This window comes from Nelusetta ayraudi, unplaced genomic scaffold (genome assembly GCF_046127955.1).
Source record: "Nelusetta ayraudi isolate G7.1 ecotype Tasmania unplaced genomic scaffold, CSIRO-AGI_Nayr_v1 ptg000146l, whole genome shotgun sequence".
NCBI classification, from domain to species: Eukaryota; Metazoa; Chordata; class Actinopteri; order Tetraodontiformes; family Monacanthidae; genus Nelusetta; species Nelusetta ayraudi.
The window spans coordinates 715,092-731,488 of record NW_027466196.1 but is presented as its reverse complement, the minus strand read 5'-3'; the positions used below and the strand labels follow the sequence as shown (position 1 = coordinate 731,488).

Below are 16,397 nucleotides of genomic sequence, written 5' to 3'. Positions count from 1 at the left end.
CTCTCTCTCTCTCTCTCTCTCTCTCTCTCTCTCTCTCTCTCTCTCTCTCTCTCTCTCTCTCTCTCTCTCTCTCAGCTGCTTAAGTCGAACCACATGCCATAAATTGAACAGACCGTTGCATGTTTTTTAAATAAGCCATCCCTAGAAACTAGAACAATAGGGCATGACGACTTCCACTCGACTGTCTGGACGCAATGAGAAGTTGGCTTGGAAGCCAAAGCACCCGTGTTCCTCTTTGAGAAACAGAACCGTGGCTCCAGGCAGAGAGACGCACTTCCCATTTTCATTTTTCACTGGAAGTCTTCGCCAGTCCAACAGGATGCAAGGAGAAGCAGGAGCCTCCTTCAGCAGTGCATTCAAACTGCTTGCCAGTGAATACGCACAAACAGCACTGACCTCCACCGGAGCCCCTCTGCTGGCGCCGGGGTTCCCAGAGCTGGAATCTCACTCCCGCCACAAGGAAAACCCATTCCCAGGGACGTTTGAACAGACAAACATGGACTGGCACATTTTCACCAAGCAATTCAAACAATCTGCGCTCCAACAAAGCCACAACATGCCGCATTTACAATGTGTCTACTGGGGATGCAACAGTACAGTTTCAGTCTGCATCACAGCGTTTGGGCCACAGTCACGGGCCGGTTGAGATTTATTTAAAAACTCTGCACAGATCATCAGATCAAGTCAAACAAACATAAAAAGCACACATGTTTAATATAAATATAAAGTTAGCGGCTATCCGATAAAAAATAAATTCAATTTGAACCCACTCACAGCCCAGTGGAGACATTTTGACTTGATTGGCAGGTGGGCGGCTCAAGTGATTGGTAACTGTGGGACTGGTGGGTCATGAAAAGCCCTGAGCCTCGCACCCCCAGTCTGGGCCGCCGAGTGGATCCACTGACACCACACACTGCTGCTCCGACTTTCAACACAGACAAAACCGAATGAAATTACCATTGCTTGCCACTGTGTATTAAAGCAAACGGTTGTGTTGCATCCCGAGTTTCAACTCTTCAGTGAAGTTGCCTTGAAGAAGTGAAATCAGTCCCCAGCTGACCAATAAGTAGGAACTAGTTTTCGTCAGCTCAGGGTTTTTGGAGGTGGCCCAGACTCAGAGCAGCGCTGGAGACATTGGTTCCACCACTGTGAAGAACCATCACTTTATCTTTGAATAGGAACTTTAAGAGACACATTGAGGTTCAGCGCACCTGGTAGGAGTCGTCTGAGCACTGCCTTCCCTCCTCCACCTGGCAGGGGGCTCCACCTCGTGCTGCCATCATTCCCGACTCGCACTGGCTCTCCTTCACGGAGCTCAGGCAGCACTGTTTCTGCACAACACTGACGCACAAGCACAAAGATTAAAACATTTACAAATGGAACAACCTGTGGTTCAACGAGACTGACATGCGCAGAGAATCCAAAATATGATGGTTTGGTTCTGAGATTGTGTGTTTATCCTGAATTACTGCAAGAAAAGATAAAAGTTTGATCATTTCTGTCACTCATACGGAGCCAAACTCCACTACTTGAACGTTTCTGGGTTTGTTTCTAACGTGTGACTTCATACAAACGCCTCCTTTTACCTCAGGAAAACCTACATTTATGACAGCAATGTCACACTTTGGTTCAATTGATCCTCATTGCATCACCTCCGAGATTGCAAATTGCAAATTCATTTGTCCAAACTAGAATGTGAACAAACGGCTGCTTACCTACATATGGAGTGCTTGTTCTGCAGCGGCATGCGGCTGCAGTGGTGCTTTTCTGCAGCCCACTTCTGGCCATCTGCACAGCAGCTCTGCAGAAGTTCCCCGCCAAAGACGCCAAGTCCTGCAGCATGAGAACACGCATGTATAAATGAGTCCGAGACGGACGGAATGAAAACAGTCCGGCAGTAAATCCACCGTGTCTGCGCAGCTAACCAGTCGGGAACACACGGAACAGATGGTAGACTGCGCTGGGTCTGAAACGCACCTTCAGTGCAGAGAGAGCTGCACACACGTCACCAGGACGCTGCAGCCCACTGCATGAATGGACCGTATTGTTTTTGACTGAGTCCTGGGAAAGACGAGTTCATCCGTAAGAAAGTCTTCAGGACAGCAGTCTGCTCAGTTCATGAGCAGCAGATAATAGGTGATAGATACATTCAAGAGACAGGATGTGGAACCAGTAGGTTCAGTTTGCTTCGTCCGGGGTCCAGGGTTAGAGTTGGGAGTCTGGAGATCAAGTCTTGGATGGAAAAGAAGCATCTGAAGAGTGACTCCATCACAGTGGACTGAGAGGAACCTCCACCGGGTGAAAGACCTAAAGCCAAGCTAAAAAAAGAAAACGCTAACAATCGTATCAACGCACTGAGCGGTACATGGGAGGAATGTTATCTTAGCAAGCGATGGATCATACAAGCTAATGCTTCAACTGTGAGGTACATCCACCCACACAGCAGGTGGCGCTGCCTCTGTTCTCCTACTGAGATCCATGGGCACAAGCCACTCTCAGGATGTTTGTGTTTCCCCAGACCAGACTGGCTGAAGTGTGTGATTACATCAGTGTGATAGTGACTGTGGTCACTGCCACAAGCTGCTTCCAATCTGCTTCAAGTGCCCCTGTAGCAGCGACAGTCTCACACACACGCACACACACACACACACACACACACACACACACACACACACACACACACACACACACACACACACACACACACACACACACACACACACACACACACACACACACACACACACTGGTTTGAATCTCTGAGTATCTCCAGGAAAAACAAGGTAAAAATTGGTCGTCTCCAGAGCTCACTTTGATGAAGTTGCTCTCTGGGGACACCGGGGGAGCCGTCACTAGAACTCTGGCTGCACCTGCTCGGCCTGCTCGAGAACCCGAGTTTTGGCTGAGAAACAGACAGCGAGATCACTGTGGACTCAAAGTGGGTTGACTGGATTTGAGAGTGAAGGGTGGGAGGTGTGAGGGCTTTCCCAGGGGGGGCATCGGAGTTTTCTGGTTGTCTGGTTCAGTCAGAGGAGTTGGGTCTGGTGCTAAGCATGTGTTGGCATGAATGAACACCTGCTTATCTAGAGCACAAGCCAGGGAGGGCACCTGCTAAATCATGAAAGCTATTACCTCCAGCTGAAGAGAGGAATGCCTCCAGTGGCCTCCAGTGGGAGGTTTTCCATCTCTGACTGCAGAGAATGTGAATGAAATGTACCCACCGCTTGTCCATACTGGAGGGAAACTGCTGTTAGCAACACCTCACAGGATCTCCAACCTTTTTTTTTTTTTTTTACAAACGACAACACCACAGAGTCCAGGCTAATTATCAAAGAGGATGATGCTGCGTTATTCTGCTCAGGAACTGCAATAATAGAGAGAAAAATGAATTACCAAGTTTCAATGTGGAAAAAAAAAATACTTCCAGATGTTCACATTCCCATGGAATGAGCTTTAAAAAGAAGAAGCTTTGCTTCGAGTAAAAGCTGTGTGTGGAACAAAGACCTTACACCATCTACACACCAGGACGTAGCTCGCAGCAGCATCCTAAAGCAAACACCTGCAGCGAAGCAAGAGTTGAATGGTTTAACGAACTGCTCGGCGACTCATACATCACATGCTGTCATTATGAACTGGTCATTTCAGCTTTTTCAGTCACAGAACAGCAGAAATGCATCACGCCGCCTCCTCAGAAACATCTCCACTCTCGCAGCCTCTCAGCCGGAGCCCAAGCGACATCGTTTCAGCCTCATCAATGGAAGGAAATGAGCGATGACGAGTGTGTGTTCAACCCGGGAACTCATTAGGCTGCGTAGTTCAATGAATCCAATTCATGTTTCCCAGCCCCGCGATTTACAAGACATCAATGGCCGATCGGCAGCGTCACCAGGCCATTGGCTCGGCAGCCATCAAAGTGATCAGCGCCATTCTCTGCCAACGCAGTGAGTTCCACAGAGCCGAGGGAAGCTTCCCCACCGCTGGGCGGAGAGCAACCAGCCCAGCTGCTCTTTGTGCAGCTCGCTGACGAAACAGCAGCAGCATAAGACGCAGCTGCTGCTGCTGCTGCTGCTGCTGCTGCTGCAGAGCCCTGCTGCTTCCATCCACATAGCAGCAACAATATTCAAGCACCAGCGCATTCCAAACGTCTTGCAGCTCTTTGACAACTAACTAAGAGGCTTTTGTTTTCCACTCGATCCACCTTTGGCGCCTCGTGGTACGGAACATTTGCATATTTTTTTTTTTGCCACATTCATTGCAATTGTGAAATGAAGTTGATGTTGAAACTCTGAGGACGTGAACCAAACGTATTCCCACAGCAAAATAGCAAGAGGACAAACAAAAAGGAAATTAAAATGAACACAAAGACTAGCAGGCAACAGTTTGGACTCAGCTGGTTCTTCTTTATCTTGACTGCTTTCTACACTGTAGATCCACACTGAAGACATTAAATATATGAGCAAGATGTGTGGATTAATGTGGCAAAAGAAAAAAAATGTTAAATACCTAAATATGTTGTGTTCTATATATCTGATATGAAGGTTAGCTGTTCTATCTATCTGTCTATCTGTGCTTTGAGTTATTTCACACTTTTGTTAAACAAAAAAGTATAATATGTATTAAACTTTAATACATCGATTAAAGTGTGTATATAAAACACACTTTCCATGTGTGTTCTGCATACAAACATATGGAAGACTTCATTAAAAGGCAAGATGAAGCTTATTTGTGGAAATGAAGAGCAGCTGCATCACGGAGGTGTCCCCCCCCCCCCCCCCCCCCCCACCGGGGTGGCCAATGAGGGAGTGTCAACAGATTTTGCAATTTCCTGCGTGCGTTATATCCTTGAAGCCAGATCTATTGTGTCCACCTCCGAGTGTGATTTGTCTAAACTATGCTAATCCCAAAGTGCATGCGTTCCGCTGTGAAGGCAGAATGGAGCTGCTGCTTTGCACTGCACTCCCGCTCGCCTTCCTTGCATCCACTTTCTATATCAGTCACGGCCCGCTTCCTTTTTTTTTTTTTTTTTAAAGCTTAGCAAACAATCATTTAAAGCCCGTCTGCGGCTTTCTGTGCATAATTTAGAAGCACGGGCCACATTCAGAAAGCATTGTGGAGTTGAAAAATGGACACTTCTGAGAGTTTAAGAAACTTTACTTATTTCCATCTCCAAAACATTTGTTTCACTGTGTAAACACGGTTGTTAAAGGATTCATTTCAAAAGGCCTGCGCTGGGCTTTCAACTCCAGCACTCTCTGTCTGAAGCTGCTGCAGTCATGTTTTATGGATGCATCTCACTACAGTGGAAAATCTGTTTTTAATCAAACTGAAACGCCTGAGCTATGTTTCCTCTCATTGTTGCAGCCGCTACGAGGACAGACGGGCTGAAGCAAAATAGAGGGGTTGGCTCGCACAACATGACTGCCGGGACACTTTTCATAAATCCTCTAAAACATCCGCAAAACATCCGTTAATCACCGTCGGTCTACAGGAAGGCTCAAGTCCAGATGTTGAAAGAACACAGCAGCGAACCGCTTGCCTGCAGTCCTGGTGCCGTGTGGCTTTAAAGTGTTTTAAAGAAAGACCACTAGTGTTCATTTAAAAAAAAAAAAAAAAAGATATATTTTATGACGAACTGGCCCACTCTGCCTGCACTGGAAGAGCATTCAAAGGACAGATAGGTGGGCCTGACACAGTAAGAGGAGGCAGTGTGGCAACAAAGGAGGGGGCAGTTGCTCTTGTGGAGTCAGCGTGTGCAGCCGCTGGGAAACCAAGCTGACACTTAGAGGCTAATAACCACTAAAAGTGCCCTCAGTGTGTGTTCAAGGCTGCATTTCATCCGCTCCATCACAGTGACCACCTGCTGCCCCGAGCTGCGAGCATCAGCCACGTTTCACTTTCAGGAAAACTCTGTGTCCATCTGAAAAAGTTGCATAGACCGCCTGCCATCAGACAGGCAGCCACAGGATATTGTGCTAATGTGGAGGAAGCTTTGGGATGGTAGCGCGTCCGTGGTTCAGACTGAGGCTGGGTCTCTGCAGTGTGAGGCCCCCCACCCCCCCCCCCCCGCCTCCTCCCTGTCGTCCAATCCCCGAAGGTTTGGAAGACCGTGCAGGAAAAAGCAGAGTGATTGGCCGCTCGTTGTCGCAGCCCCAGGGGGTTTGTCCAGACTGATTAGCCTGGCCTCACGCTGTCTGCCCATCATTCCACTGTCTGAACAAACACCGACCTGCCTCCTGCCACACTGGAGAGACACGCCGAGACACATCTGCACCACCCCACAATGTGCGCTGCAACAAGTCATTTGTTCACGAATGCGGTATCTTCGAGTCAAAGTTCTGAAATACACAGAGACGGCAGCACGACCGAGAGCAGAAAAAGTGCCTCGCTTTAAGACCAATTGGAGGAGAGATTGCCTGGCTGAACTGATGTTAAGCAGATGGCAGATGACGACAGAACCATCTGGAAGAGCTTGCCGTGTGTTTGTTTTGGAAGTGGTTGGCCCGGCCCGTTAGAGCTCAGTTTATTTCGAGTCATTTCAGTGGGTGACTATTGCTAGAGCTGATCACTCGGGCGGGCAGGCGGCTGTCCTCCTCTGACGCCTTCATTCACTCTAACTCAGTAATCAGATCAATTCGTCCAGTTAAGTGATGGAGTCAGCGTTGCTTTATGACTTTTTACATGCAAAGGTAAAAACATTTTGAGATTGAATTTCATTGAAGCACACTGGAACTATTGCTGCCAGTCCTGGCAGCCACATCACACTCACAGATAGATTAGAACTGTATTTCACATGGTGACTATGATAAAGCACTAACTTTGCCCTTGTGTCCCAGCAAGAAAAGAATGAAGCTCCCTGTTAACCCCCAATGCGTGTTCATTGGAACTAAAGATAGCATATCAAGTCCATGCAGAATGATTGCAGGTGGATTGATGCAGGACAATGTGAACATGTTCTGGAGGGTGGTGCTACTGCGTACACCAACGCCTGGTTTGGGTTTGCTAAAAAAGACAAACTATTTTTCACCCGCTAGGAACGTGACGGCGGACTGAGTCGTGCTAGAGTGGACTGCTGGTGCTGGCGGGAAAAAGCAACATCCCAACATAGACTGGTGGAGTCCATTTGGCGAGATGAAATGTGGTACACAGGAAGTAAAGTGGCCGAGGAAGCGTGAGGAATCAGACAGCAGCAGCTGCCTTTGGTTCACAAGTTCTGCTTCGTCCACTTTGTCCCTTCAGGATGCTTTCAGTGCCGTGAAAACAGTTTCAATCTGCTCATATTCATTATTAAAGGAATTATTCACTCTCAAACACAGCAGCTTTAAAGACCAGAAACAGAAACCTTACACGAGCGTTGCCTTTTTTAAAAAAAAAATACCACTACTTTGATGATAGTGAATTTAGAAAATGTCAGCGTTGCTCAAATTTCCGCTGAGGAAACCATTTGAATATCTCGCAATTTGCCAGCAAAGAAATTCAACACTTTTCCATAAAACCATCAAAATAATCTGTGTTGCAGTTGGGGGAACTGCTGCGTGATAGAACCAGACTGGGCTTGAACTGCAGACAGGAAGGTGTTAAAGTGACTCTCCTCTGGATTTGGATCGATAGTAGAAAAAAAAACAAACGTGTTTTAAAATGAGAGAGCTGCTATGGGATGGAGCGCTGTGAGGCACTGGAACTGGGACCTGGGCCAGATGAATTTATCAATGTGGCAGTGGAGCTGATCCTCAACATAATCACTGCATCTATCAGATTAGCTCCTGGGGTTTGTGTCACAAACTTCCCTTTCTGCTGCCATGACAAGCATCCAAAAGAGCGGCTCGCCGCTTGATGAAAAAAACATGGGCGAAGAATGACAACAGTGAAGAGGGAAGTGTTGGTTTATCGCACAGAGTTAGAAAAGCAAAAGGTCACATTTCTAATCTAATCACATTTAAAAAAAACTGACTTTAAATAAAAATTAAAAAAAAGTGTTGTGGTTATTATTCTAATTAAAGATTAGAATTTGATGTAGTTTTTTTCCAACCACCCTAACCCTGATCCTGCATGTATAAAGGCCACTGTTAAGTAATATAGTAATACATAATAATAATAATACATGTAATAAGGTACCATATCTGGGGCACATATGGACTTGGCTTTTGGATGCAACAGCTCAGCAGAATGTCAAAAAAATGTTTCTATGTTCGAAAAATAAATAAATAATGATAATCCAGATGCAGGCACTCAGCCAGTATCAAACTCAACGTGTAGTGGCATTTTTTTTCAATGATATCCGTGTGATCTGGTGTACAGTGACTCCTGTGAAGTCAATCATTTCTCACTGTAATCCAGATATACACACACGTGTCTCTTTAAGCTCTGTGTATGTACCTGCCGATTGGATACATTCCAGATTGGAGATCCAAGTCCCGTTTCCAGCGCTGGTGTTTGCTGTTGCATATCCCAGAGAGGAAGCGGCGTGATTACAGGCGAGCAGATGGAAACTTGTGCCTGGCACTCACCAGGCACACTAAGACCACTTCGTCTGCTCAAGACAATGCTCCAATTCTTTTTTTTTTTTTTTTGGCTTAAATTCTGCGGAAATCATGGCTGAAGAGAAACAGCGTGGGCAGCCAAGACGACCGGTGGAGAGTGTGTGAGCCTCGCTGCATGACCATCCTATCTGCCAGGGCCCAGGAGTGTGACTGGCATTCTGATAGCAGAGTTTCTCCAAGGACACTGACTGCTTGGTAGATCCTGGAGGGACTTGCCTCACTGGTGGGGACAAGAAGCCTCTTCCTTCAATGATGGACGCTACCCTGTAAGTTATTGTTGAATGTACAATAGCTCATGTTTTGCAACCATTTAAAAAAAAAAGGAAAAAAAACATATTTTTTGGAAAATAGGAAAATGCCAACGCTTGACAATGTTTTTGTGAGTTTTAATTTTGTCTCCCCTGTGATGGCGCCACAAGCCATTTCAATTTCTTTTAGCCCTGAGGACAACAAACTAGACGTGTGTGAGTTCCAGTCCATGCAGATGGAAAGGTACGCCACCCACAGCTGCTGATATTATGCTCAACCTATTATAACAGTAGCGTCGGTGCCGCATCACCAACCTCAGAGAGCAAAAGGTGAAGCCGCTAGCTGGCTAATAAATCACAGTGATTCATCTTCATCTTTGACTTCCCAGTCGGCCGAGCACACTGGCACACTGTTTATGAAAGCCGCGGTTAACAAGGCGACATCATAAACGCAACACATCATAAAAATGCTGAGTACCAAACGAGGACGACTTGCACTGAAGCCATCACGAGCGGTGACCCGTGGCCACTGGCGCCACAGCCGAGCAGCAGCAGCAGCAGCAGCAGACAAACTGAAGATTAACGGCCGGTCTGAACTTCACGGTGTTCAGCAGAAATGGCCAAGTTGCTTGGGCTACCATGTTGCACATCTTGTTTATGTGCTGCTCATTAAAAGTCCAGTGTGTCAGTGTGTAACAAACGAATGGTCTGAGTTACCATTATTACTGTATATTGGTCAAAGCACAAGTTGTTACATTTTTGATTGCAGCGCTCTTTGCTCACCCTTCCTCTCGCGTGTTTGCCAGTGAACTACGGTGGCCTGGATACCCCGTCCGCCTTCTTCTTTGTTGGTTTATTTGAGGGCACATATGTAGATATTCATACCACCGTAGTTCACTAGCAAACTCGATGCTCGATGCTGAATGATGTGACAATCAGACGGCTGATATTACATTGGCCTGCTCCTCTAACATCAGTGTAGGAGGTTGTGAGTCGTCCATCGTCCAGGGTGCCTCTCTCAGGGTGAAGCACTTTATCTGGAGGAGGAGCTACCTGTCACGCTGACAGATCGCGCCTCCTCGGGTTAAACTGCATACTGCATATTCCTGAGAAGAATCAATGGGACGGAGGTAGAACCCCGGCAATTTCTTAACACAAGTCTTTTCCCTTATTAATATAAATGAGTGTGCAAATGGACTGGAAATACATCAAATGAAATGCAATGATTAGGAAGTGAAATGATCTCAATAAAATTTGATTAGGAGCAGCTACGTGATGGAAATTAAATAACTGTTTACCACCTCCAAACCCCAGAGAGAGGAGAATGCTCTGTCCCTGGACTGTGATCCAGCGTGGCTCTTCACACGCAGAAACATAAAACTATGCGTTATAAGAGTTAAAGGCAGCTCTGAAGTCAATTAGGGCCACTAGTTAAAGGACTAGCAGACTGCAGATGACATAAGGTAACTTTTTTAAATCAAACTTTTGGAAAATAGTTTTTCTTTTTCCCTGAATAATGTATTATTCATGCATTATTGCATTATTAATAATAAAATGCTGTTTGGTTTGGGAGGAGTTGGACTGTGTTGAGGTCTGAAGTTTGTGCACTGCATAGACAACTGCAGGGATGCTTGTAATTCAATACAGTGTTTAATGATAAAGATATTCAACTGATTTACAATCAATAGTCTTTATTGATATTCTAAATTGCAGCATGTTTCCCTGCAGTGCAGCAAGAACTCGACCGATCATATGTAATCTCTCCAGGGCACTAACATCTGGGTCTGCTCTCTGGTGCTGCACACACCTTAAGAAACATGCCCTGAAATATGATTCAGCCTCGGAGAGGTCAGCTTCAACAGCTCCACTCATAAAGAACAGCAATCTGCCAAACTGCTCCAACACAGTCATTGTAAAACGGATGCCTGTGGCTTTTACTTCTTTGTTCTTCTTTTCCTACAAATTGCTGCTTATGCGAGGGGGAGAGATGCAACCTGCTCGGTAAGGAAAATGCATTTTCTTGACTAAACAGTGACACAGTGGACACCTCAGACATTGCTGTAGTTTTTTTCTCGCTTGGTTTTTTGGTTCTGGGTCTTGGTTTGTAAAGAAATCATGGTCACGGTCCTCCACACAGTCCTTTGTGATCAAACTGTCGGGTTCTTCTTAACAAACGCCCAGCAGGTATGTCTGGAATGTAGCTACAGCTGTGCTTCAAAGACAACTCTTTTTCAGGAGTATTTGATGAGTTTTTGAAGAAGGAAGACCTGGACTATTCACCTCCTCATGATAATTAAGGGAAATGTACCTACTCATATGAATATAGGAAATATTTCAATCATCAGATTTGGCAAAATGTTGAACGTATCCCTTTCAACAACAGGACACTATATCCCACATTTATATTCAGGGTTTCAATATTGTTGGAATAAACTTGAAAGCCTAAAGCAAATCTCTAAAATACATGCATCTGAAGACTGGGGTGAAAGAGAATTTATTACCAATTCCAGATCCATCAGTTGGTCGGCCTGCCTCTAGTGAGAGAGCTGAGGCAATCTGTGGTAAAAGAGCAGCGAGCCCTCATGCACTGGCTGCTGGTGGTGGGTGGTGGGTGGTGGGGTGTTCTTCACAGAAGGAGTGTGTGTGTGTGAGTCTGTTGAGAGGCAGACCAGTGTCTCCACATACGGTTTAGCTTGGAAAATAAATGTTCAGTCAGAAATCTTGGGTATAGTTGAACTGTGGGAAGGCTGGTGGAGTACTGAGGTAATCAACACAATGGAACTATTACAATTTATTGTGCGACAGAAGGCCATGAAAAGTGGTCATTTAGTTTATGTCACACCGTGGTGAGGTTTGTCTCGTCTTAAGGTTTTTGAGTCCTGTCATTTCCTGTTTTATTTTGAAAAGAACTAAACTCTCCTCTGGTGTCAGAGCACTTGCACTTCCTGCCATTCATTTTAATTTAGTTTGAAAAGAAAGGTAAAAAAAAAAAAAAAAATCTATACGGCAAACTTACAAAATGTCAGTTGACCTCAACAGTAAAAGGACAATCTCAAAGATCTTGGAGAAACTGGACTAACCTCCTTCAGGTGTTTGCAGCCTGGCGCCATCGTTCCGTCCCTCTTCACCCTCTGTTGCACCGTCTGGCCTTTCACTGTGGTGGTGGAGCAGGTCTTCAGCTGGCTTTCTGCTGGGTTCCCGTTCATCTTCAGCAGTTGTTAGTAGCACCTGGCTGGTGGTGGTGGCGGCTGTGGTGAAACGGGCCGAGGGGGTTGTCAGGTACTGGGACATCCAGGGGGAGCTGGTGCTGGGCTCAGGAGTGGTCTCACTGTAGCTGCTCTCTGGTTCCTGATGGTCTCCCGTATCTTCTGCCGACTGGTGGATCACATCCCCTCCTTCAGGCCTGACAACGCTGTGGAAAGTCTGTGTTGCTTCATCCTCTTCTGCTTTTCCTTCTTCAACCACCCTTTCATCATATTCAGGTAGGGCTGTCCCCTGTATGATGTTATCATGCAAGGTCGGCTGGGACTGAATTGGACTCTCAGAGCTCTTTGGCATGTACTGAGGAAAGGTGATCCTATCCAATTGTCTGTGCTGATCTGCTGGAATGTCTGCATGTCTGACTGGATGACTCACACCAGGCTGACTGAATGAAGAGCTGGGTGTCGTAGCGTCTGATAAATTATGGTGTTGTGACTCAGAGGCCCCCTGGAGATGAACCCTGCTTTCTGAAACCCTCTGTGGACGCTCTGGTTTTTCACTTTGTAATCCTTGGTTGAATGGAGATGTGACTGCATCTAAAGTTTCGTGAACATTGAACTGATTCGCATTCTCGGGGACACTTTGAGCACCTTGTGCGGATCGCCAAGAGGGAGTGGTAAATACAGGCGTGTTGTCTTGTGGCTTAATTTTCAGCAGACTTTCTGTGACCTCTTCTTTGTCTGCAGGATGGTGATAAACTCCATATTGTTCTCTTTGCTCCAGCTTACCTAGTCGGTCCAAGTGTTGAAGGGAAGAGGCTCTGTCAGAGCCATGCGACACAGTGGAGATCTGGCTGGACGGCTGGGTGGGGAAGACCAGTGACTGAGGGTACGTCTCTGGAAAGTCCGTAGGGTTGTAATTCAAATCTTCTGCCGCTTCCTTTTTGGTTAGTGGGACTTTGAACAGAGGCAGCTTACCCAGTGGTGTGGAATCACCCTCGTATCCATGTTGGGCAAACTGGTCACCAGCAGCGCGGCCCCTCTGGTCTGCCTCAGCTGCTGGGTCAGAGATTGGTTTCTGGACTTTGTTTGGGTCACAGTCTGGAACAGGATAGCACTTCAAGGAGCCTCCTTCATTGGGGCAGTGGCAAACTCTGCAAGAGTCGACGTGGAAGGAGTGTCCTGCCTCGTACTGCTGCCCATCATGAACGCATCCCACCTGCTGACACTGCACGCAGCCGTCTGCAGGCTCGGACACTTCGATGCAGTTCGGCGGCATCTCCGGACAGCTGATGAAGTTGCAGCTGATGCGGCCCCCTCCTACTGGGCAGGAGCACTCTGTGCTGCCATAATCAACAAAGTAAGAGTCTCCCTCCTGCACTTTGCCATTCTTGAATCCAGCATTGATGCAGTCGTAGTACTGGTAGCCTTCACACGTGCATCCTATTTGCAGACACGAGGCACAGCAAGCCCCACTCTCCAGAACTTCTTCAATACAGTTCTCCAGTTGGGGGCAGTTGACGGCCGTGCAGTCGGGCTGGCACAAGCACACGCTCAAGTAGAAACACAAAAAAGCTGCTCCGGATATCAGCAAACCAGGCATGGTGCCAAAGTGGGTGTGCAACAACAACAGGAAGTCAGGTGTCAGCCTTCAGTGTGCCTTCAAGGGCTCTTACACACCCCAGCCAAGTGTGCACTGCAAGGAAGAGGACAGACAGACAGACAGACAGACAGACAGACAGACAGAGGCTTACTTCTCAAATGAAAGCAGACCGACATTTGGCTTTCTGACTGAACCCTGGAGAGAGTCCTGTTTCCACAGCGCTATCTCTGCTCTCACATCTTGGCCATCTGAGGCTCAACATCAGCTGCAGTGCACTGTGTAGAATTCATGCAGGCTGTCACGAGCAAAGTTGGATCCTGCCCAAGTCCTATATCTCTGATTATCTCCACAAATTGTCGTAACAATCTTGCGGCGCAATCAGCCCTCCAGTGATCTTGCTGAATGTGAGGACTTTGTAATGCTTCACGAGTTGAGTGCGATGAAAATTGATTTTAAAAAAAAAAAAAAAAAAAAAAAAAAGAGCGCAAGAGACTAAACTCTTTCTTTGGCTCATGTTGCTCGTGCTAACTGGTCAGTGTAATGAGTTCCAGACAAGCGGTGTTCTAGTGAATTAAGACCTCAAGAACAATGTTGAATCAGTGTTTGTGGGTTCCACATTGTAAGAATGCTGACCATTTACAAACATCACTCCTCAATCATTTAAGATTTTTTTTTTTTTTGAGGCACGTCGAGAAAAAACAACTAGATAAACTGACCGCAATGTGTTTCTGTTCCATGCTTTCTTTCCCACTCTGAGTCACACTCTCTTTCTGAACAAATATTTCTGTGTGAAAACATACAACTTTTTATCTGTTACACTCAGCAGGAAATCTCACCGCTACCAAATGTTACGTTAACTGTGTTACAGCTTCACGTGGGGGGGGCGGGGGGGGGGGGGCTGGCGAATGAAACCTGGTGTTACTTAAATTAACGTATCTTCACAGATCAGAACAAACTGTAAAGGTGATTTATTTATTTATTTTTTTGAATTTTTTTTAATGATTTTCGCTGAATAGAAATGAATGCAAGTTTTTGGTTTTTAAAAAAATGCAAATAGTACACTTTTTTTTCCCGAGGCAGCAGCCTCAACCATTGGGAAATTTATTAACACCAATTCAAGTTCTAGCCTGAAAAAGAAGGAACCAGTGAGGTTCTCCTGTCTCCACTTACTGCACCAGACCTAATATCATATTGGAGAGACCAGGGGTGCAAATCAAAGCAGTGATGAAGTGGGACGTGTGCACGGTTCACTGATGGCTCTGCAAGCTGAGACAACAAGGGGCTCTTGAACACACACAGCACCACCAGCAGCAGCCAACAGTTTGGACCCAGCCTAGGAATTTACTGTCTTTCATTCTCGTGACTGTTGACACCGCGGGTTCCCACTGAAGGCATCAAAACTACGTATGAACACACATGGAATACTGGAGGAAACGATAAAAGGTGTGAAATAAGTCAAACACGTTTTATATTCATAATTCTTTGCTGAGCGCGTTTTCCTTTGCTGCATAATGACAAATATCTGGTTCATATATTTGATGTCTCTGTGTCGTTGAAAATAAAGATATAAAAAATGCACGAGAAGGTGTGTCCATAGTTTTGACTGGTCGTGAAACACACACACACACACACACACACACACACACACACACACACACACACACACACACACACACACACACACACACACACCAAAGCGTTCGGTGCCTGGAATGAAGGTTCAGACAGTTGCAGAAACTTTTGCAGCGCTGAAGTTTGTCTCAGCTGCAGCAGTGACCACCAGTGACCACCAGTGACACAGTGCGCACGCATCTGCAGCCCTACCGCAAAACCTCGCGCCTCTTCGTAGCGGCGTTACATACACCGACAGCAACGCAATTTCTTTCTTTCTTTCTTTCTTCATTTGTCAACCCTATCACCCCCTACACCAGCTAGACAATGGCCCAACACATACCGTGACATCCATGGGTTGCCGTGAGTGCAGGCAGACGGACGGCAGCCTCGCTGGGGAAGGACGAGGAAGTGTTGGGAGTTTTGAGCGGGAGAAGCTGCGGTGGCGCTGCCGGGGTTTGTGAGCTGCCTGGCCGGTGGTGCCGGTGGTGCTGGTGGTGCTGCAGAGCCGCGGGCAATCCGAACACCGCCGAGTGGAGTGTTGTGTTGTGTTGTGGCCGCCGCCGCAGCAGCAGCTCTGCCTGCCGGGACCGGGCGGAGGGGCGGGGGGGCGGGACCAAGGGCTCCTGTGGCGGACGGAGGAAATGCCAGGGTCGGCCCACCGAAGGCAACAGGTACCCTGGGGGGGCTTCTTGTGGTTCCGGTGCCAAGGCCGCACGTACCTGTTCCACCATGGACACACTTCCGGTTTGAAGTTAAATGCGTACGCACCGCGCGATTACTGACAGTACACAATACCAGATAAACGTGCATTGTGTTGCCAATGAGCTAAACACAGTTGCAACCTCCGACATGTAAATTGAAAGACTTTACAAAATCAATCAATGTAATGACAAAGAAGACGGACACAACAGCAAGCTTAACGCAGACAGATTTAGAGTTTGTGGAGCCTTTTGTTGCCAGTCACAAGTGATTAGCAACGGAAACACAAAGTGTACAACTGAGACACAAAAAGCCGTCACAATAATAATAAAAAAACAAACAAACCCAGACATAACAAGTTGGAATGTTTGGTCTTTCTCTCTTTGTCTCTTTGTTTCTTTCCATGTTTTAAATTTCCTCACACATGGCTCATCTCCCACTCCCTTTTTCCCCACATTTTGAATCTTAACACAAATCACACAAAGTCTGGCATACT

At 46.6% G+C, this 16,397-nt stretch overlaps 2 protein-coding genes and 1 long non-coding RNA gene across 7 annotated transcripts in view; 1 reads left to right on the top strand and 2 right to left on the bottom strand.

The window, feature by feature from the left end:
- The window catches only part of fbln2 (fibulin 2), a 31,837-nt gene extending 16,130 nt beyond the window's left edge, over positions 1-15,707 (bottom strand). Inside the window, exons 1-4 of the mRNA XM_076013276.1 lie at positions 15,543-15,707; positions 11,866-13,681; positions 1,716-1,833; positions 1,212-1,341 (exon numbers count right to left, since the gene is read on the bottom strand). Of these exons, the coding sequence (XP_075869391.1) occupies positions 1,212-1,341; positions 1,716-1,833; positions 11,866-13,588 (1,971 nt within the window). The 5' untranslated portion in view covers positions 13,589-13,681; positions 15,543-15,707. The remainder of the gene's footprint in view (positions 1-1,211; positions 1,342-1,715; positions 1,834-11,865; positions 13,682-15,542) is intronic.
- Positions 1-16,397, bottom strand: part of hdac11 (histone deacetylase 11) — a 400,302-nt gene that overhangs the window by 359,555 nt on the left and 24,350 nt on the right. The gene's annotated exons all lie outside the window — the stretch shown is intronic.
- Positions 1-16,397, top strand: part of LOC142879789 (uncharacterized) — a 143,081-nt gene that overhangs the window by 115,729 nt on the left and 10,955 nt on the right. The gene's annotated exons all lie outside the window — the stretch shown is intronic.